At 42.5% G+C, this 23292-nt stretch overlaps 1 protein-coding gene across 1 annotated transcript in view; it reads right to left on the minus strand.

Moving 5' to 3' along the window:
• The window catches only part of il1rapl1b (interleukin 1 receptor accessory protein-like 1b), an 826675-nt gene that overhangs the window by 405879 nt on the left and 397504 nt on the right, over positions 1–23292 (minus strand). The window contains exon 5 of the mRNA XM_041210892.1: positions 12338–12412. Coding sequence (XP_041066826.1) covers positions 12338–12412 — 75 coding nt within the window. The remainder of the gene's footprint in view (positions 1–12337; positions 12413–23292) is intronic.

The raw sequence follows: 23292 nt of genomic DNA on the forward strand, positions 1-23292 counted from the left end.
ACCTCTCCTCCATCTCTTCTCATCACATTTCATTCCATTTCTCTTCATGGAGTCCATGCTCATCCACAACCGCAGGGTCATATCTCAGATGGAAGGAGGGACGACAGACATCCAGGAGCTCTCTAACGTTGAGGAAAATGCTGCTAAGCTGGCAAGCAAAGATAAAGGTTGCTCCTGTGGGGAAGGCGAGTTTGGCCTCTCCCAGCAAGCCAGTACAGATGGGCCGTCCATGTGTTGATCGCATCCTGGTAACCATAGAGAGTGACTTGCAATGTTATATTCTGCCTGCTTTTGAACTAAATCTATCTTCTCTCTCTTACAGGCACCAGCAGGCCCAGACCGACCACCAGAGCTACCATCAGCTCCAGCCCCCAGGCCACCTCAGAGGAGGATGCTGAGGATGTATCAAAGGAAGAACCATCAGTGCATTCAACTGCACCCTCCACCAGTGCAGAGGCACTGATCTAGATTAGGCTCGGGGTAGCATTCTGGGGAACACCTCACTGACACACCTCTGCAGCAGTTGGAGGCAGTGACAGCTCAGGTCTCTGGCACTAGGAAGACTGCTGGAGATCAGGCACTTGTTGAGCCTGAGTTAGTTGATGAGCCTCTGTAAATGGCAGTCTCTAACATGCTTGAGATTCAATGATAGGTGGCGGAAAATCAGGTAGAGTTATGAGAAGCAGCCAACAGACTAGAGTGAAGGATGGAGGAGGTGGTCCTCTTTCTGTCTGATGTCATGGACCCAACATGCGAGCACCTCAAGGTCTCCATGGGAAGGGTGGTGGCCACACTTGGTCCAACAGGTCCTGCCAGATTTGGGCTCTGACCTGCACTCCATCATTATAGGCATTGGTGGGATTCATCACTAGCTAGGCAAGAAAGAAGTGGGGGCATCTTGACCGCCCTCCAGGAACCTCTTCTCCTCAGGGAGTCAGCCAGGGCCACTCAGGCACCCACAGGAGGACCACCAGCAGCTGGAGACCCTGGGGCCATCTACCCAAGTGATGGTGAGAGGGTCCAGCTGATCCCAATCCCTTCTGCCTATGACTCTGTTGCCTCCAGCTGTACAGGCTGAGAAAGGTGCACCTGCCCCACAGCAGGAGATCTAAATAAAGCAGGGGCTCTCCAGGTCTCGGCCCTCTACAGGACACCCACCAAAATCATCAAAGACAATAGGGCATAGCAGTCAGCAGGCTGCCTCCACCTCTGCTACGGATATTGGAGGTATACCTAGACGTAGAGGTAGGGTTAAGAAAATTAAGAAACTTCTGGGTCACGGTGTTCAGTCACTGTTCATATCATACACCTTTGTAAATATGTTTGCTGCTCATGGGAATGGTCTTGTCATTTGAAAGTGTTGTGCATATGCACCAATGTGCCCTCTTATTGTGAGGGTGAGCCAAGCTCCCTTTCAGGGTTTGCCTCCCTTTATAAGCCTCACATTCATATGATATGTAGCTGAGCCATGATAGTTCCCCAGTCATTTTGTTATGTCCGGGAGATGTGTCAAATTCTTTACTGGAAGTGTTTGCAAAATGCATTCGTAACCTCTACTCCTTACAAGACAGTATGGAGTTAGTCGTGCTCAATAGCCTTGGAGGGTTAACTCTAATTATTTCTCTAAATCAGAGGGCTGTGTTCATTGGTAATGCCAAAGGACAAGACCTGCAGCTATGATGGTCTCTCCAACCATACATGTATCTCAGTGTCAGCTGGAAGCTTCTTATTTAGGTGGCAATGACTGCATCAAGTCCTTTGATACAGCGTTTGTGTTGTTGTGCCAACTTTCACTTCCCAGAGGGTTTTGTGAATCATGAGGGTTGAAGGCACAAGTCCAACTGCTGAACTTGCCCTCGATGTTACTGGTTATGAAGGCCTTTCAGTGCACTGACATGGCACTAAGGGACAGAAGGAATGTAGCAGTGCCCTGTTGCTTGCACCTTACTCCTCCTGGAAGCGTGTGGCTATCAGTGTGGCATGGGCATGTCTTCTGCATTGTGCTTCTTCGATGGCATGCTCACGTGGAAGCTGACCCTCATCTCCCTCTTCAGGTTTCTGCCCTTCCTTGTCTTCATTGTCTGAGGAGCCCTCAGCCTCCTCCATGTCTTCCCCCAGCAAGGGAAACATCGAAACTGGAAAGGGATCTGGATGGGAGGGGTCTGACGTAGTGCAGGAGGAGCCCAGAAATAGAGTCAGAGCTGACAGAAAAGAGGAACACTTCCTTGAGAAGGTGCAATTGGAGCCATTGCCTTTTCGTGCACTTTTAAGCGCCAGGTTGTGAAGCGAGCAACAGGCCACGATTATGCGCATCATTCTCTGTGGCAAGTACTGCAGAGCCCTACCTGAGCTCGATAATGGATCGAGTTGAGCTATATCTCTCATTGTATCTCTCCTCCAAGGCACACCGAGGATGACACTTGGGTGTCATGAGTCATCATTTGAGTGGGTACCCCTTATCCCCAAGCACATAACCCTGTAATCATTGAGGCCCTTGTCATGAGGCCCTTGTGCAAACTTACAGATCTAGATGATCAAGATGCTAACCGTGATACTTGATGTCTCAATCCCACAGAGGTTGGAAGAGGTTTGGATGCATTCATGAAATATGCCACCTTACCAAAGGCACTCCTGCAATCTCTGATTAAGCTCAACTTGCACTTCAGCAATGACTGGACGGCCTTTGGCCTGTTATTTGTGCTAATTGAAGAAAGCTTATTAGAGGTTTTCATTGAAGAACTGGCAGATGTGCAGCAGGTGTGCTTCCTTAATGGTTGGCCATTTTTTTCATTCTCACATACGTCTCTGTTAATGCCCAAATGGAGCAACTGTATTGTGAAGCCAATGATTTCTGCAGCCTCTTGTTAAAGTGCACCAAAAGGCAATGGCTCCAATTGCACCTTCTCAAGGAAGTGTTCCTCTTTTCTGACAGCTCTGACTCTATTTCTGGGCTCCTCCTATACTACCTCAGACCCCTCCCATCCAGATCCCTTTCCAGTTTCGATGTTAAAGTCTTCAATAACTTTGAGATTTCAAGATGGTGGTGCTGCATTTTTATTTTGAGACCAGCTTCAATCCTCCCCCTGTCAGTATTCAGGTTCCTCCGATCCTCCTGGAATTTCACAGTGTACAGGTAGAGCTCCCTCAGATTATTCTCCAGCCTCCCCTGGTAACCCTGGAACCCACTGTAATTGTGGTGGGCATTCCAGTCATCCCCCCTGTTGCTGTCCCATGTCCACCTCACCCCTACCCATCTCGAGGCTGTGCGCACGGTCACATAGAGAGACGAACTCCCACAGAGAACTTCAAATATTCCTCCTTTATTAAGCTTTCCCCATTTACAGGCTGCAGATGCCTCCCCTAACCATGACCATCCTATCCACAGCTCAGTACTGAGCCAGACAACCCCACCTTTAAGACAATGAACGCTTCCTGCACACCAAACTGTGCAGCTGTGAGCACCCAGGCTTTGCCCCTCCCTACAATGAGACTATGATGTGTGTGCCATGCATAGCCCTGTTGCACAGCCCACAAAGCCCGAGGATGCTTTTAATCTCTCACCCTAACCTCTTGGCCCCAGACCAGGGGCTATGACTGTATTTCAATGAGCTCCTGTTCCTTCATGACTGATCACAACACAACCTCGCTTCCCCCCTCCACTGCCCCTGCTCCATGAGTCTTTGTTCAAGCCGTCTCTCATGTGCAAGACTTTCCCCTCCCCACCTCCATGAGTCTCTGTGCAACTCATCCCTCCTGTGCCACACTAACACAACACCCTCAACCTCCTATTCGAAGTCTGCATGCACCCCCTCCCATTCATACAGCTCAATTCCCATTAACCCTTTTTCTGTCTGTGTTCTAGTCATCTATGTCAGGCTCCAGCTTCCCCACTCTCGGTCTCACCTCTGCTTGCCATCGTACGCTGCACCCCCCAACCCCACCATACCCATTGACCTCCATGTCTCTGTCATCCTTCCCCAGACTCTTCAAACACACCATAGCCCACTGACCCCCATGTCTCTGTGATCCTTACACCACCCAGTTGCAATGCTGGTCTCTGTTTCAGAGTGCCTGTGACCCATAGCACACATAGTGCTGTCCTCCCGAAATATGGATGCACCCACCGTGAGCAGACCAATCTTATGCTCCCACCAGTGTGGCAGCTCACTAGCATTGCTGAAAAACTGAATCAGTGCTTTGCAAGTAGGCTTTGAATGTTGCACTCACATCAAAGTCATGAGCGCAGAGAGGGCAGACAGCTGCACGCCACATCTGTCTGAACATGATTTTGATCGGTATAATTTCCCACTGGCGTGGCATATAACTGGGAGGGTGACTGTGATTCTGACGAGTAGCATTTTTAATGAGTGTTCATGACATGGTAATGCACGCAAATAACATTCCCGACTTGGACCAGCAGGAATCCTGTCCCACCACGAAAGTGGCGAGGCGAGAATTCTGAACTGGTTTCCTGCCAGCGGGATTCTTGTCTCTCTTCAAAATTTCCGCTCTTGTCCACCACGAAACCCACCACTGGCAGGACCAGAAAATTCCACCTCAAGTCTCCCAAAGTCGCAAGTGGGTGTTGAAGGCACTGGGTTTTAAACAGTTGTGCTGTAAGCTGTCTATTTACTTATAAGATGGCGGTTTGGATCAGGGATAGCAAATTAGCTTTTCTACCTGGAAGCAAGGTTAATGTATTTCACATTGTTATGGGGCAGAGGGCAGAGCAAGCCATTTTTGAGATCACAGACAGATAGCAGTTCTGTGTGGTCAGCAGAGAAAAAAGGCTTCTTAGCTTTGTAAACTACCACAGCAGGGTGTGGGAGGGAGAGAGTCTCTACTTGAAAAGATGCATCCTGCAGCCTCCTAAGGATTCTGGGGGATTTGTCATGGCATAACGAGGTGGAACAAGAATCGAAACAATCTTTATTGCTGGTGGTGCATTTAAAAAACTCTCTGCAAACTGAGGAAAGAACTTGGAGATGATCATTCAAAGTTACTACTCATCAAAGCAGGGATTTGGGAACCCATTGGAAGCTGGGAGCAACTGTGAAATGTTTGCTTAAAGGACTGTAATTCCATGGAAAGTGCAATGTGTGAGAAGGATAAAAGGGGAATGTTCCTCTCTGTAGTTTAAATTATAAGTTGCCTAAAAACGAAAATAGTGTTAAGTCAACCGTGCTTCCAGTCATATGTTAGAGTAAGAGTTTTAAAACATGAAATCTTGATATTTCTATCTTTCAGCTATTAACTGGAAGTTCAATTTTCTTTTTAAGTTTCTGGTCTCTGTGTATAGGAAAATCAATAATAATCAGCGTTAACTGATTTATTAAAATAAAGATGTTCAGAAAACGCAAGCTTGAGTTTAGGCAGACTACTTAACGTCTATATGTGCATTTTTCAGCAAAGGTCACTGGATAATGATCAAAGGCTGGAACTCTTGGAATTCCGACTCCTGGAACGTGGAGTGTCAATATTCACACAAGAGATCAGATCTGGTAATCTGGCTTGGAGAAGGAATGGAAACTGGGATTTTCTGGAGCCACAGCAGAAAATTTATTTAGCATTTGAACAAGCAGATATAATATAGACGTAGTATAGAGGTACGTATTAGCTGCATTTCAGTATTATGGTAGGAGAAAAGCTGGGTACAATTAACATATTTTAATTCAGTGTAGCAATAAACTATTAATGTGGATGAATTAGATGCAATTAACCTAGGAGTATATTGAAGTTGTATACAACTAATTTATTTTAATTAAGTAGTACCAGATGTTGATTTGATCCACAAAAATTTTGCAATAATTTAAATCCCTACAGTTTGCTAAAACTGTTTAATTATGACTTGGAAGCCATAGTTCAGTGGGCTGGGTATTATTTCAAGCCATCTCCCTTTCCCCTGTGGCCCTTGAGAGACTTCTTCTACAACTTGCATTTGGGTTTTCAGTCACAGCCTGCCAGCTGTGGGATGTTGATTGAACTTGGGTTCTGTGCTGTTTCCTGGAATTATAAGTCCCATTTTTACCTGGGGTTTGTAGTATAATGCAGTACGTTAGACTAAGTTTCATAAAGGGTTAACTGTAATAGTCAGCGATGCCATAGAAGACAATGGCATATACTCGTGATGTGAGACCCTGGAACAGTCTAAAATGAAAGTAAGAAGGAAAGCAAGCATGGTCAGAAGCTTGTAGAAGTGTTGTCCATAATCTTGAACATGTTAAAATGAATGTTAGAATATTTATAGCTAGCAGTCTTTGGAGATCATTGAAACTACTCCAACCCAACAACACAATAACGTAGGGTTGAGGGGCAAGGGTGATGCTGGCAGGCTATCAGTTTCACCTCAGCTTGCTGGCAGGAGGCCCAAGCCATGTTAATTCCCATTTGAATATACCAGACCAGATTCTCGCTCAGACCTAGTTTCAATGATATCTTGCTGGTGGGTGGCAGTTCATTCAGTGTGATGGGAGGTTTTGCCTGAGTACTTACTGAAACAGTCAGGAGCAGGTGATCCGAGTTGGGGAGGGAAGCTTGGAGTCCTAGGTTTTCTTTCTTGTGGTGTGGATGAGCATGTGTGGCTCACAAGAAAATGTTTACAAAAATGTAACTGATCTTTTTAGCCCTTTTCTGGGTCACTGTTTCTTCTGGTAACCAGTGCCAAACAAGGCAGTCAACAGTTAAAATATATTTGGGGTCTAAATGACATTGATAGTCAAACAATGGGCCCCAATGAGACCCCCGCTTACCCAGTGTGAATGTTTCTTTATCTGACCAGGATGTACCAGTTTAAATGGCAAGCAGTGAGGATTGGGTAAACAGGCCACTGCAACTATGTTAACTCCCTGCTCCGCCATTCCCATCAGGTATGTGGGAGTTAAAATCAGGGCTTTGAATTTTAATGATAGAAATGGTGACATAACAAGCCTTTTGGTCCAACACATATGTTAGCGCTCACATTTCATTGGGATCTAATTACTGTAGACCCATTTTTCCTCACTTTCCCCAAATTCCTTTATATACTTTCCTTAGAAATGATTACCCAGCCTTTGCCTCAACTACTTGAGATAAAGATTTCATGTTTTAATAACTGTGGTTAAAAAAAAACTCATCTAACCTCGCATTTGTTTTTTAGTGATAATCATATGGGGGAAGAGACAGTCCTCCATTCAGGAATTGCCCAGAAAAGCACAAATAAAATCAAAATAATTGAGTACAAGCGCCTTCAGACCATGAGCAATATTGCTGAAGATGTCCCAAGGCCAAGACATTGGTTGGCGCTTGATAGGTGAAAAAACTACCTTAGGTATCAGTTATTTTGTTACTATTGGAACTGCATCTCAATGTTATTATCTAAGTGCTTTTTGTACATGACATAAAACTCAAATGAGTTATAAGCTAATAACACATTATGAAATAGCAATTGGAGAATTAAGTTGGCTCTCGTCTCTAGAATGATTTAAGCTAGCAGTGAATGTCAGTAAATTTGGCAAAACCCAGCAAGTGTCAGGTGGCTCTGGATGAAATGACCCTGAGTTTAAGAACTGTTTACTGAACATGATTCTTTGCTAAATCACAAATTGTCTTGGTGAGATTAATTACCTTTGCTATAGAGTTAAAGTCACAATGCAAGGGATGTCACTTCTGTAATACAAAGGATACTATTGTAATAAGGCATACTGTTCCATTACATTTTTGCAATATGATTGCAAAGCATTTAATGGGCGGGAGAAAGGAATTAATTTGCCAATCTCATCCTGTATTCTGTGCTTGTCTTCTTGAATGGAACAGGAAGAGTAACAATTGAAGAGGAAACAGAATGCATTAACACTGATTCACAAAGTAGCAGTCACCCAGATCCTAGATAAAGGCCTGTACTTCTTAAGTTGACACATAAATGGTAAAGTATTTGGAAACCAAACATAGTTTTATTATTGAAAAAAACAAAATAAAATGTATACTAAGAGTATTTCAGCTATTGTGGGGTCAAATAAGTTCAGAATAGAACAATATTAAGCATATGACAAAAGAGCACTTGGCGACATCAGAATTTTGAATGATTATAACAATATGAAGTTGGCATCCCAGGCATAGGGCTATCCATTACCTTCAAGTCATCACATCCTGCCTCGACAATAGCCGTCATTAGAAATTACGGATCATGATCCTTTCTGCTTTTAAGCAATCCAAAGATGCCGATGGTTTTAAGTGCTTATATGGGAAAAGAAATTTGTTTGCAGGCTTGAAAAGGGGTGACATGACTCTAACACCCTCCTGAAGAGATGGTCTGAGATTAGCTGTTGGACCGCGGTGATCTGGGGACAGAGCCAATCAGCTGTCCCAATGCAGCCCACTAGTTGGGCCCAGCATTACATCAGGTAGGTCCTGAAATGGGGTTCAGGAAGTAATCAGGATGGGGCGAGGAACCACAGTACTGTTGGCAATCCAGCAGAAGCACTCCTCCTTCTCTTGGCTCCACATTAATATAAGTGGGATAAAAACAACAAACTGTTGGTTTGACCCTGAAAAAGTAGCCAGAGCTCGCAAAGTGTAAAATCCGCCTAGCTTTTGACTAATTTCAGGTTAGGGTCTTGAAACAGGTTTTTGCCCTCTCGTTAGCAAAAGGCAACTGCCAGAGATGTTGTAATATGACCCAAGCCTATGTGGCATTGGACCTACTTCAGATGTCTACAGGGTGAAGGAGGTTTTGTGTCTGTTCTATGACCCAAAACAATATGCAGCATACTACGATTTTGTTACTCATGTCTTCTTATTATAGCAAGTGGCTGAGTTAAAATGAAATGGCCCGTTTCATCTTGGGATCGGGATAAAATGCATATTTGCAGATAAGACATGGCTTAATTGTTTAAAACTGATGGCAAGCTAAACATTCACTATAAGCTTTCATCCAAAACCATTAATTCAACAAAAAATGTACAATTTTTCCATTATAAGGCATCACACGGTTTATATAAAGTGTGTTCATATTCCAGTGGTGGCCCTCAGAAAAGGATTTTTAAAAATCCAAACATCAAAAATAAGAACCTGACAGGGATAATCTTAAGCTTTATGATTCCACTCTGGGAACCTTTCCTATTGACGGTGCATATCATGGAATTTGGGATGATACTGGAAATTCTGATCATTCATGTGAACAGTTCAACAATCATACACAGGCTGCAAACCGAATTTCTAATATGTTCCTCTGCTGTATGAAGTTCCTGATCAGAAGTGCAAACTCAAAAATAACTCCTCAAGGCCACCACTTCAGAATTTATTGAAGAGGAAATAAAGATCAGCAAAAGGATTCTGTGGGTTATTGCCAACCTCCCACCATAACTTCACTGAAAACACTGAGAAATGCAGTAAGCCACTTTTTTTCTTGGCCAATTATGCTAGGTTTTGAGAAAGTCCAATGAACATTCTAGGAATTATTCTTCTATTTTTATTTTTAATAAACCTTATTTTTTCTGCTCACCTAAAAAGTGTGATTTAAATGAACATTGCCACTAATACTTCCCAGGTCTCTTGAGCTTGTTTTCAGAATGCATTCTCTCTGCTCTTTGTGCGTTTGTATATTCCTTCCCAATTCCAGTGTGCGGGGGATTTCATCTTACGGCTGACACATTGGCTCTTGATGAGCCTTCTACCACTATATTTGTGCTGGCCCATAGCTGACGAGCTGCAGCATGATGTTCAGCCATTGTAACTCACCAGATGTGCGCTGCAAAGGCCCAGCTCTCAAAATGGACTGGTGCTCCCAGCAGTGGGATCAGGTAGGTCGCTCTTACATTCCACTGACTGGCTGCTTGGAAGTTAAAATCACCATCCCCTTTGAAATTACGGCAAAAATCAATGGATATAAAGCAATAACTTAACGTGCTGCTTGGAAACATCTTTAACTGAGTGCATTAAAATTATTTCCCTCTCAGGCACAAAGTTATCAGTGCAAGTAAGTGCCAACATCAATATTGCTTTCTTCCAGAAATCATATTTATTTATTTTCTATTATTAAAGAACACATACTATACAGGGAACATGCTTTTGATCTTTCCTTTTATGTGCTTTTCTTTTTTCTCTTCTGTTTTTTTCCTTGCCACAAGACCCCACCACAGAAGTGCATTTTGTTTAATAATTAATGTGTTTTTTATATGCCAACTGCGACATTCATTTGTACTTTCTTGGCATAAATATTTATCAAACCAAACAAAAGGCTAATATAAAGACATTAGCAATGTGCCAGTGAGAACTGCTGGGGTAACAGCTCAAGTGCTTCTCTTTTTTCTATGCATATATCTGTAATTGAGATTGATAAGAAACTTACGGCTTGATTTTATCATAACTGTAAAGGTGTATCTTGCTGTGGGTACTTGGTGCTAACAAAGATTTTGCTCTCTAACTATTAAAACAAAAACAGTTTCAGTAATATAGCTACCACAGGCCTATTTTGAGAAACAGGTATTTAGGATTTGTGCACTGACATGAAAATGTATAGTCTCTTCAGCTTAGTAATGCTGCAAGCTATCGTTCCTTCTCAGTGGATCCGACAACATTGTGGTTTTGGTGCAAGTTAGCAATGTATTTGTGGCACTATCTGCCACTGTGCAATGGAGTGTAAAACATTAAATGCTGGCCAAATGCTTACTGCCATTCCTGCTGACATTATACTGCCGCCCAAAAAAGGGACAAATCTCTGGTGAAATGTAGAATAAATGGAAAATAAAAGGTCATTAAAATTTGAGCCATTTTTTAAACTGTAATAGTCAAAATAAAATGCAACTTTTTAAATAATATGCCAACATTTATGTAAGTAACCCATTTGTCAAATTATGTCATTTAGTAAATGTAATATATAAAACAGTGAATGACCAAGCCACACACATATTCATCAAAAAGACATGGTGCCCAATTGTGTTTGCATCACTTCAGTAAAAATGAACCAGTGCAACTCTGCTTAATTAGTACATATTAATGGTCTAATAAGACATAATTGAAATAACACCACTGATCCAGTGTTCACCATAGTCTGGGATTAAAGTATGAAAACAGCTGAACCTGGTGAGTTACAGTCGGATCAAAATATAATACCACTTTATTCAGGGTTCAGAATATCATTAAAACATCATAACACCTTATTCCTGATTCAGCACTGCCTCACCTTAAATCATAGCAATTTTTCCTGGATTTACCTCAGTTTGGGATTAAAACATCACCCCATTTTATCCAGGTTCATCACAGCCTGCGATTAAAACATCATCAGGTTTTAGCCCAAGTTAGTCATAGACTGGGATTAGAATGTAAACAGCATTTTATCTCAGTGTAATCTTAGACTGGGATTAGGCACTTTAATTTGTGAGAAATCAAAGAGTTATGCTTAAAGAGCAAATATCACCATTAAAATTCCAAAAAAATTAGCAACAAATTAGAATTAGAATCCTTTCTGCACTGACGCAAGCAAATTATTGAAGCCAACAGAATTGGGGAGCAGAATTATCTACAGACACTGTGACTAATTAAGGGCACTGTCATTAACTATAAACAGTAATTCAGATGTTACACTCCGGGTTTAGTAATCCACACCAGTATCTCGCGGTGTCAAGAGTGCAAAGTTTCAGAAACAGTAAAATGGCAGAAATATATGTAATATAAAATAAAGGATGTTCATTCCAAACATAGTTTATTTGCAGCAATTCCATTTTCAAAAAGGGGTCCTCGTGGTGAAACTATTTTCAACAAATGGAAAACTTTGTTCAAGCACTGTTCTGTGAACTTTATATTTAATACAACGATATGGGTTCATTTAACATCTCTATTTAACAAGTAATCTTCACCTTTTTAAATGCCAGGTATCACAGTGTATTTAATAAATAGCACTTAGACAATATAAAGCTGGTTGGCAAGAATGACAAAAAATAATCACCAAATGGGATTACTACATAGTCAATGAGCATTTCACTTGTAATAGTGTCATTGGAGCTAGGGCCTATGCTACATGTTCTCTATGTTAAGGCCACTGATTAAGATTGTACCACTTCAATAAAAGTGCAAACATATATTCTGTGGGTAATTGCTTCTGAGAAGTTGCAACATTACTCAATATCATCATATAATGCACTTTGATTCTGGCTGTTGCTACAGAAACCTATTTAAGCAGCGTTCTGTCTGATCATTGTTAATGGCTCCTGTGACCCACATACATGAGACAGTGGTGTAAGTAATCACAAAGTAACCATCCCATTAAGGTTTATGCAGCAATACATTGTACAATTGTTGAGCCTCTCAGAAGTTTCAGGTTACTTTATCTATAGCGTGAAAACGTAAAAACACTTTGACTTACCAAGCTGTGCCTCCACAGGGTTTAACCTGTTTTCTAAAGGATAGAGGAACTTGGGTGGTTTGTCTGTCATTGGAGCTGTAAGAGAAAATATTCACACATTAAGTGCATTTGAACAGAACATTTACCAATGATCCACAATACACATGCGGTAACAGTAACTCCAGACATGTCTGGCACAGCTCACCTATATCTATACGGAATGTAAGTCCATGTGTTTGCTTAAACCACTGAATTATTATAGTCAGCACAGTCAAAAGGCTGGAATTTGCAAATTGATCAGGAGCTATTAAATATAAAGACATTCTTCAGTCTAGTTTTTCAGCTGGAGGGAATGACTGCATGAATGATATGCTTTTCCCACCATATCAAAATGTAACCAAGTGCCATTACATAAAGGGTAAACTGAGGAATGAGGGCAGATTTAAACTTAGATGGCAGGGGTAAAGGGATAAAGGGACAGAAATAACCATAGAAGGCAAAAACAGTTCGGATCAGTACTCTTATTTCCCAGTTTTTACTAGTTTTTCCTTCTCAGAAAACAGGAAAAGCCAGTTTGGAAATAGTAGCCTGGTTGAAGAATTCATAGATTGCTTTCAAGATAGTTTCTTAGAGCAGCACATTCTGGAACTAACCAGGCAGCAGGTTATATTAGACTTGGTATTGTGTGATGTGACAGGATTAATTAATGACCTCAGAGTAAAGGTACCATATCATAGGTACCAGCGACCACAATATGATTGAATTTTACATCCAGTTTGAAAAGGAGAAGATTGGGTCTAAGACTAGCATTTTAAACTTAAATAAGGGCAACCATGTGGACATGAAGGCTGAGCCAGCTGAAGTGAACTGGGACACTAGGCTAGAGGATAGTTGAATAGAGAAGCAGTGGCAGACATTTAAGGGGATATTTCAGAATACTCAGAATAAGTATCTTCCTATTATAAAGAAAAATTCTAAGGAGAGGACCCACCATCCATGGTTAACTGAAGAAGTTAAAGAAAGCACCAAACTTAAGGAAAAAGGCATATAACTGTGCAAAGATGAGTGGCAGGCCAGATGATTGGTCAGAATATAAAGAATGGCAGAGAATGGCTAAATGTTAATCAGGAGAAAGAAATTAAGAGTATGAGAGGAAGTTAGCTCGAGATGTAAAAACAGATAGCAAGAGTTTCTACGGGTAATTAAAAAGGAAAAGAGTAAGTAAATTGAGTGTTGGTCCTCTAGAGAGTGACAATGGAGAGTTATTAGTAGATAATAAGGAAATAGCAGATGAAATGAACAAATATTTTGCTTCCGTCTTCATGATAGAGAGAGGTGTCAATTTTCCAAAATTCACTAGATTCTATTCAAGAAGGGAGGGAGGCAGAAAACAGAAAAATATAGGCCAGTTAGCTTGACATCTGTCGTGGGAATGTTAGAATTGATCATTAAGGAAGTTATAGCTAGGCACTTAGAAAAACTCAAGGCAATCAGGTAGAGTCAGCATGGTTTTGTGAAAGGGAAATAATGTTTCATCACTTATTGGAGTTCTTTGAAGGAGTAACATGAAATGTGGATAAAGGTGAGCCTGTAGACATGTTGTATTTGGATTTCCAGAAGGCATTTAATACAGTGGCATTAAAAGTCATTACGGAATATGGTGTAGGGGGTAACATATTAGCATAGATAGAAGATTGGCTGGCTCGCAGAAAACAGTTTGCATAAATGAGTCTTTTTCTGATTGGCAGGATGAGATGAGTGGGTTCCTGCAGGGGTCTGTGTTGGGGCATCAACTTTTTACAATTTATATCAATAACTTAGGTGAGGGGAGTGAAGGCATAGCAGCTAAATTTGCAGATGACAGAAAGATATGTAGGAAAGTATGTTGTGAAGAGGACATAAGGAGGTTGCAGGTGGATATAGATAGATTGGGTGAGTGGGCAAAAATCTGGCAGATGTCGTATAATGTGGGAAAATGTGAAGTTGTTCACTTTAGCAGGAAGAATAAAAAAAGAGTATTAATTAAACGGAGAACTCCAAGATGCAAGAAGCATTTTAGTACATGAGTCAGAAAAAGTTAGTATGCAGGTACAGCAAGTAATTAAGAAGGCTAATGAAATGCTACCCTTTATTATGAGAGGAATTGAACATAAAAGTAAGGATGTTATGCTTCAGTTATACAGGGCACTGGTGAGACCACATTTTGAATATTGTGTACAATTTTAGCCTCCTTATTTAAAGAAGGATGTAAATGCATTGGAGGAGGTTCAGAGGAGGTTTACTAGATTGATATCTGCAATGACCATGTCATCTTATGAGGAAAGGTTGGAACAGACTGGGCTTGTTTTCACTGGAGTTTAAAAGAGTGAGGGGTGACTTGTTTGAGGTATATGAAATCCTGAATAATCTCAGGAAGGTGGATGTGGAAAGGATGTTCCTTCTTGTGGGTGAGTCCAGATCTAGGGGGGGAGGCAGTGTTTTAAAATTAGGGGTCACCATTTTAGGGCAGAGATGAGGAGAAATTTTTTCTCTCAGAGGGTTGTGCAACTTTGGAACTCTCTGCCTCAGAAGATGGTGGAGGCAGGGTCATTGAATATTTTTAAGGCAGAGGTGGATAGATTCTTGTTAGGCAAGGGAATCAAAAGTTATTGAGGGTGAATGGAAATGTGGAATTTGAAACACAAACAGATCAGCATGATTATATTGAATGGTGGAGCAGGCTTGAGGGGCTGAATGGCCTACTTCTGCTCCCATTACGTATGTTGTTAGGAAAAATTTCGATTTGAGATCAGAGGATCAATAAAAGCTGCTGAGAAAAAAGGCTTTGCTGAGTTAAATCACAAGAGGCTTGTAGGTAGTGAAATTTTAAAACACTCTTTCAGAGTGATAAGGGATATCAAAAGCTAACGGGGAAACTGAGAAAAGAAGTATATAAATACCACAAAATATTGAAGTAACAACTGCATTAAGACAGAATTCCTAGGGATAGAGGTAAGAGATAAAGAGAGAAATGGTACAATTCCCCAATGTGCATTACTGGTCACTACACCAGGGATGGGAACAGGCTCACAAAGGGGTGGAAGTTTTCTGTTGGGTAGATGGAGTAGTCATGTGTCTCCTGGGCTCACAAAGATTGATTTTAAAAAAAGAAAGCCTCTATGAGACTTTAGGTGCATATCTCACATATGCAAAGGTCCAATGATGTACGAAAGATTGGGCTGATTGTGTGATAGCAACATATACAATCAATGATTGAGGGTGAAACTCGTCTTGGATGCTAGTGTTGATCAGACAATAGTGAATTAGCAGCTCGATTTACTCACCTGTAAAATCAGGAAGACTGTAAAACGAGCTGCTAATTCCAAATGGAAAAGAGAGTGTAACTACTGTCATTTCATTCCACCACTCAAGGAGGTTTCACACCCAATAATCTTAAATTTTCTTGTTAACTTACCAGTCAACCGTCTGGCATTATTTGTGGGAAGTTGAGACAAAGAAAGTGGGACTAAATGGATCCAAGTGTGAAATCTCTTTCCTTCAGATTTCAATTATTGTTGGAGATTTAAAAAGAAATATAATCGTTTTTATATTTTCCTATCTCTCTCTTTTATCTCTCTCTCTCTGGATGGAATCGTCCAGTCTCTGTGGTGAAGAGCGTCATGGTGGGTGCGAGCAGACAATATGAGAAGGCCAAAAATCAGTTTTACACTGTCATGAAACCCGTTTGCAATCGTCTGCTCCGCTCATCAATGATGGGCAGCGTTTCCTGTCTCCCCATGTCGGGAAATGACTTTCAATACTTTAGCATCTCATTCTAAGCCATGCTCACCAGAATCATCTCCCTATGCTGGATCATCTGGCACATTTCATAGCTGAACATAAGTGACATGCACCTGGCGAACTGCACTTCGCTCGCGACTTGTTTGCCTACGTTGCTTCAGGTGGCACTTGCAGTCATCAGTGCCAGGCTTTGCAGGCAGCACCACATCACCCAGAGGGGGGCTGACTGGCAGATCTCTATTTACCAGACAGACACAAGGCAGGGGAGGCTTTTCAACGTCTGCAGGGCTAGCATTTTCTTGGGGAAGCGGAAAGAGTGACCTTAGGCAAGGGAAAAGACTACAGGGCAAGGGCACATGTTGATCTGTGCAAGTGGCCTCAAGATGGGGAGGTAGTCTCCAGAGGAGATGAAGCCAGATGGAGATGTGAGGGTGTGTGTGAGAGAGTGCATGGTGATGCACTTGAGCTGCCAGTGAGTGAGATACAGTGAATGTGTGATGGTCTTGTGTGTACGAGAGTCTAGAGTGATGAGATGGCTGCTTTACTCTGGCAGCATGGGCGAAATCTTTTATGCATTGGCTGGCCAACCTCTTCTGGCACTGACCACCACTGCCACCGCCTCCGAAGCCAGAGTGGTGAGATTATTGGACATCCTGCAGCCAGAGCAGGCATGGAGGACATCACCATGAGCCTCCAAAAGACATTGCAGTGATGGGTCACCAAATTCTTCTTGGCCTTCAGGGCCATGTTTTCACTGACGCAGTCCTGGGCTGCCAGCATTGGGAACTGTGCGTGCAGCTGCAGTTTAGATATGGCACCCGGAGTGAGGAAGCAGTGATGTGATGGCTTGGCAGGCAATTCAGAGGATGCTCACCAGCAAGATGGCATGTTTCCTGTGGGTGCATAATTAATGAGATGGAAAGTGGATAATATGGCACAAAAACCCGCCATTGCGGCTGGTGGGTAAAACGTCATTTTTCATGCCTGCTACTGCATTAGTGCAAATCTAGGACAATTCCACCCTCTTTCTTCCAACATTAATCCCATATTCCCTTTATTTTGCTATATGTATGTGACTTGGCATTGAATTAACTATTCTAACTGACATTTCCTTGTTTAGACTCTATGTTGCAGTAAAGTTTCTTCAATTTATTGGTTAACAAGAAAATGAAGGACTTGTATACAGCATCTTTCATGGTCACCAGATGTCTCAAAGCACTTTACAGCCAACTGAGTACTTTTGAAATGTAGTCACTGTGGTAATGTAGAAAATGCAGCAGCCAGTTTGCAAGCAGCAAACAATAATGTGATAATGAACAGATAATCTGTTTTTGTGAGGTTGATTGAGGGATGAATATTGACCAGGATACCAGGGCTAACTCATTTGCTCTTTTTCCAAAGGGTGCCATGGGATCTTTTATGTCAACCTGAGAGGCCAGACAGGTCCTCAATTTAATATCTCAGCTGAAAGATGGGCCTCCAACAGTGTAGCACACCCTCAATACTGCACTGGAGTGTCAACCTTAATGTTTGTACTCAAGTCCTGGAATGGGATTTAAACTCACAACCTTCTGACCGAGAGGCAAGAGTGCTACCAATTGAACCATAGCTGACACAGGAGATACACATGCCCCAGATTCCCTGTAGAGGGCATTGCATCAAAATGCATTTACAATCTCCACAAGTTTCATTACAAAGTCCACAGAAAGTCTGTGGTTAAGTGCAAGTGGAGAAAAAGTATTGCAGACAATGTCAAGGTATATTCCCTTGAAGAGGAAAAGTAGGACAAATATATCCAGAGCGCAATGGATGATGGGAGAGATAGAGGTAAAGATGAAAAGGATGAAGTGCATGTACAACAGATGTCGGATAGAAAATACAATGGAGAATCAGGCTAATACAGAAGGACCAGAGAAGAAGGGAATAAACTAATAAGAACAACAAGGAGGGAGCACGAAAAGAGGCTGGCAGTGAACATAAAAATTCATCCCAAGGTTTTCTATAAGGGTCAAAAAGGGGACTTGCCTGTGGAGGTTAGAGAAATAGCAGAGGTGTTGAACAAGTACTTTGCATCTGTCTTTACAAAAGAAGAACTTGCTACCCAGGCCTAGGTGAGAGGGGAGGTAACTGGTACATTAGAAGAACTTACAAGAGGAAGGTGGTGTTGGAAAGGCTATCTTTACTTTAAATAGATAAGGTACCAGGGCTGGATGAGATGTGTCCAAGGAGATGAGGGAAATGGGAGTGGAAATTGCAGAGGCACTAGTGATAATCTTCTAGTCTTCTGTAGACACAGGGGAGGTGCCAGAGGACTGGAGAATTGCAAATGTGATACCCTTGTTCAAAATGGGGTGCAAGGTTAAAGCTGGCAACTACAGACCAGTCAGTTTGACCTCAGTGGTAGGGAAACTTCTGGAAACTATAGTATGGGATAAAATCAATTATCACTTAAACAAGTGCAGGATAATTACGGAAAGCCAGCATGGGTTCATCAAGGGAAAATCACGTTTAACTAACTGCTAGAGTTTTTGAGGAGGTAACAGAGAAGTTTGATAAGGGCAATGCTGTTAATGTGGTGTATATGGATTTTCAAAAGGCATTTTACACAGTGCCACACAACAGACTTGTGAGCAAAATTCTAGGTCATGGAATAAAAGGAAAAATAGGCACTTGGATAAGAAATTGGCTGAGTGACAGGAAACAGAGTAGTGATAATGGTTGCTTTTCAGATTGGAGGAAGGTTTGTAGTGGAGTTCCTCAGGGGTTAGTGTTGGGACCCTTGTTCTTCCTGATATATATTAATGACCTAGACAGCGGTGTGCAGGGCATGATTTCAAAATTTGCAGATGACACAAAGATTGGAAATGTTGTCAACTATGGTGGGGATAGTCTTGAACTTCAAAATGACATAAACATGTTGGTAGATTGGGCAGACAAGTGGCAGATGAAGTTCAATGCAGAGAACTGTGAGGTGATTTGTTTTGGCAGGAAAGATGTGGTGAGACAGTATAAAATAAAGGGAGAGCCTCTAAAAGGAAAGAAGAGAGGGACCTCAGTGTATACATACACAGTTCATTGAAGATGGCAGGGCACGTTGAGAAAGCAGTTAATAAAGCTTACAGTACCTGAGGCTTTATTAATAGGGAATTGAGTACAAGAGTAAGGAGGTCATTTTGAACTTGTATAAGACACTAGTTAGGCCTCATCTGGAGTACTGCATCCAGTTCTGGGTGCCATACTTGAAGAAGGATGTGAATGCATTGGAGAGAGTAGAGAGCAGATTCACAAGAATGATTCCCAGGAGGAAGGGTAGATTGGAGAGGTTGGGACTGATTTCATTGGAGAAAAGAAGGTTGCGAGGGGACTTGATAGAAGTATTCAAGATCCTGAGGGGTATGGGGCAGGTTAAATAATGAGAAACTGTTCCCACTCAAGAGAACATCAAGGACTGGCTGGCACAGATTCAAAACAATTGACGAAAGGAGTAAATGTAATGTGAGGAAAAAAAATTTCACCCAGAGGATCATTGGGAGTCTGGAACGAAATTCCTGAGAGGGTGGTGGAGGCAGATTCAATCGAGGTATTTTAAAAGGAATTGGATTGCTGCCTGAAAAGAGAGAATATGCAAAGTTGCGGGGATAAGGCAGGGGAGTAGGGGTAGGTGAAATGCTCTTTAAGAGCCAGTGCAGGCTCGATGGGCTGAATGGCCTCCTTCTGCACTGTAAAGATACTGTGGAATGAAAAACTGGCAAGATACATTCGTTGTTGACTTAGAGAAGTTGTGCTGAACCTATATAAAGCTCTGGTTAGGCCCTCAACTAACGTATTGCATCCAGTTCTGGTCACAACATTTTAGGAAAGATTTGAACATTCCTAGAGAGGTGTCAAGGAGATTTACCAGAATGGTTCTAGGAATGGGGGCTTTAGTTACAACGTTCGGTTAGAAAGGCTGGGGCTTTCCTCTTTGTAGCAGAGGAGATTGAGGGAGATTTGATAGGGATGTACAAGGTGACATGCTTAGATAAGGTAGACAAGGAACCCATTAGCTGATTGTACAAGGACTAGGGGACACAGGTAAGAATTTAGGCAAGAAATACAGGAAGAATGCAGGTGGTAATGACCTGGAACGAGAATGGTGGATGTGGAAACAATTTCCAAAGGAAATGGGATGGGCATGAAGGGAATAAACTTTCAGGTTACAGCGATAGAGCCAGGGAGTGAGAATGATTGGATTGCTCCCCGGGGAGCTGGCAAAGACTCGCAGAGCTCATTGGCTATCTTCTGTGATCACTCTATGGGCAGAATTTTCCATTCTGGAGACTAAGTGTGGTAGTGGATGGGGAAGTCAGTGTAATTCCTGCTGGTTGGCGGACCAGATTAATCCATGCGATTTTCTGTTTTTCAGCTCATTGTTTATGCATCAACGAGGAGCTTGTCAAATCTTGTGGTGGGCTGGGCAGAGATTCATCCAGCCTGCATTACCTCATGGTGTCGAAGGTCCTGCCACCATATTTAAATGGCACCCACACAGACATTCACTCATTGCAGGCCAGGTGTGTTGTTAATTATGTTTCACTATGGCACCCAAAAGAACAAAACCCTTCACTCTACGGTTCAGCAAACCCTTCTTGGGGATTCTCCTGCAGGCCATTCAGGAAAGGCAGGTGGTCCTCTTTCCTCAGGATGGGAGCTAAAGGTTTTCCCACCAGAAACTCGCCAGCCTGGGCGGAGGTCACCAGGGAGGTCAGCACCCGTGGCCAGCAAAAAAATGACTGCCCTGCAGTACAGGGAAGGAATGAATGATCTGATATGCTCCACCAGGGTAAGTGAAACTTCGACTCACTCTAAAATCACACCCTGAAAAGGTCATCAGGTAGTCTAAGGGTTAGAGTCCACAAGGATGTCACACCCAACCAGCAGCTGGAGCATCAGTACGGAATGTCTGCCAGACATTTTAAGCTCATTATCTCATGTAAGATCCTGCATGAACAGCATATTAATATCTTATTGCTGAGGGCTCAGCAGACAACAGGCATGGATGCTTCTGAACTGCTCATCCATTGTGCTCACAGTGAATCCATCTGTCTTTATGCAGGAGAAGGTTTCTCACAACAGAAGGGAGAGAGCAAAGACCAGACAAGGGACCCCAGAGCTTTGGAGGATAGAGATTGTTCCTGCATGGAAGACAAGATCAGCCTCTCCCAACAAGCCAGTGAGGGTCCATCCAGTATACATTGGCCACATGCAGACAATGACTGTGAGTGACCTATAGTCTAGAGGTCCACCTAGTCAATCGCTAATTATCTCTTCTCAGTATTCCAGCCACCAGCAAGTAAAAGCAAGTAAAGGAGGGACAGCCCCAGCAGGTGCCTCAGTCCCAGCCCCCAGACCGCCTTGGATGAGGAGGCAGTGCAACAATTAGAAGAAGAAGAAGGGTAGTCAGGGTAGGTGCATAGTCAGGAGGCTGGAAGTATTGTCAAGGAACGGGTTGTAGTTGGGAGGTCGGGAGGTAGTTGGAGGTGCAGTCAGGAGGTCAGCAAGGTAGTCGGGGTGTGGCAGTGTAGGCGGGAGGTTGGGAGGGTAGGGATGTAGTGAAGAGGTAAGGAGGGTAGTTGGGGGTGTGGGGGTCTAGTCAGGAGGGTAATCAGGGTGTGTCGGTGTAGTCGGGAGGTCAGGAGGGTAGTTGGGGGTGTGGGGGTCTAGTCAGGAGGGTTGTCAGGGTGTGTCGGTGTAGTCGGGAATGTGGAGGTCTAGTCAGGGGGGTAGTTGGGGTGTGTCGGTGTAGTCGGGAGGTCAGGAGGATAGTTGGGGGTGTAGTCTGGAGGTCAGGATGGTAGTCAGGAGGTGGGGGTGTAGTTGGGAAGTCGGGACGGGAAAAATGAGAAGGCCTGCCCGCGACCTTAAGGTTGGACGGGCAGCTCAGTTTATAACATTAATTGCTTTTTAAATGGTTTTAATAGGCCTTTGACAGTTCTGTGGGTGCGCAGCCAAGTCAGCTGTACGCCCACCAAACTGCAAATCTAAATGACGCTTGTTGAGGTCGGGATGCCTGCCTGATGTGACCGTGTGTCATTTTATGCCTCGGTGAGTGGACCCCACCCCTGCTCGCCAAGCCAAAAATTCAGGCTTCTGTGAATTTGGGCTGTTTTTGTATTTATCAATGCAGCAATCATTTGGGTATATTTTGTTTTAAGTGGCTTTGTTCCTGTGAAGTTATGGTATAACTTAAGCAGAAGTAAGAAAGACTTATACGTGAAACAATAGGTATGCAGATTCATTTTCCTAATTTGAATAGTTCAAGGGTTTCATTTTAAGAGATGATTGAACAATTTAAAAAATAAATGAGAATACTAGAGTTACATACTAAGTGTGTTCCCTTTGTATGGCTGATTTTGAATATCATAGAGATAATGTTATAGACACAAGTGCCACAATCTTCTGCTAGGCAAACCGGAATCTTCCTGTCCATTAAATTAAATGGGGGCAAATGATAGGCTGATGAGTCCGCAAGCAGAATACCCGGCCCAATGTTTTACAATTAAACACTTATAGTACCGTTAAATGACATATGTTTAATGACATATGAGGCAGACAAAACATGTGCTTATGTCTGTTTCCATAGCTAGCTTTTTTTCCCTGGAATAGGTCGCTCGTTGTCACCAGAGGCAAAAGAAGAAGGATGTCGCTCCACATCAAGCATGGTTGACCAGGAGACTCTCCCGCTCTTCCTCCCTGCTATATGCATAATAGAAGGACTTACAGGTTGATTGTTTTGGCCAGGTAATGAATGCACTTTCCATGGTCATCAAGTCTTCGGGTAGGACTTGAACCCAGAACTCCTGACTCAGAGGCAGGGACACTACCTACTGCCAAAAGACCACCTCAGATTTCTTACCAGCTGTATATTGATGGTTGCATTAGATTGGAGTGTCTAATGGGAAATCCCCTGTATTGAATTATACAGAATAAGTTATAAGGAAAGATCAGATAAACTAGGCTGTATTCTCTGGAATATAAAAAATTAAGTGGTGATTTTAATATAGGGTTTTAGGATTTTGAAAATAATTGATATGGAAACACTTCATGCAAAGTTTGGAACAACTATTTGAAAAAAATGCTCACTCCATTAAAAATTTTTCACCTGAGATCAACAGATGTTTGCGCTTAAGTGTATTTAAGGGATATAGATCCAAGGC

This window comes from Carcharodon carcharias, chromosome 18 (genome assembly GCF_017639515.1).
Source record: "Carcharodon carcharias isolate sCarCar2 chromosome 18, sCarCar2.pri, whole genome shotgun sequence".
Taxonomy (NCBI): domain Eukaryota; kingdom Metazoa; phylum Chordata; class Chondrichthyes; order Lamniformes; family Lamnidae; genus Carcharodon; species Carcharodon carcharias.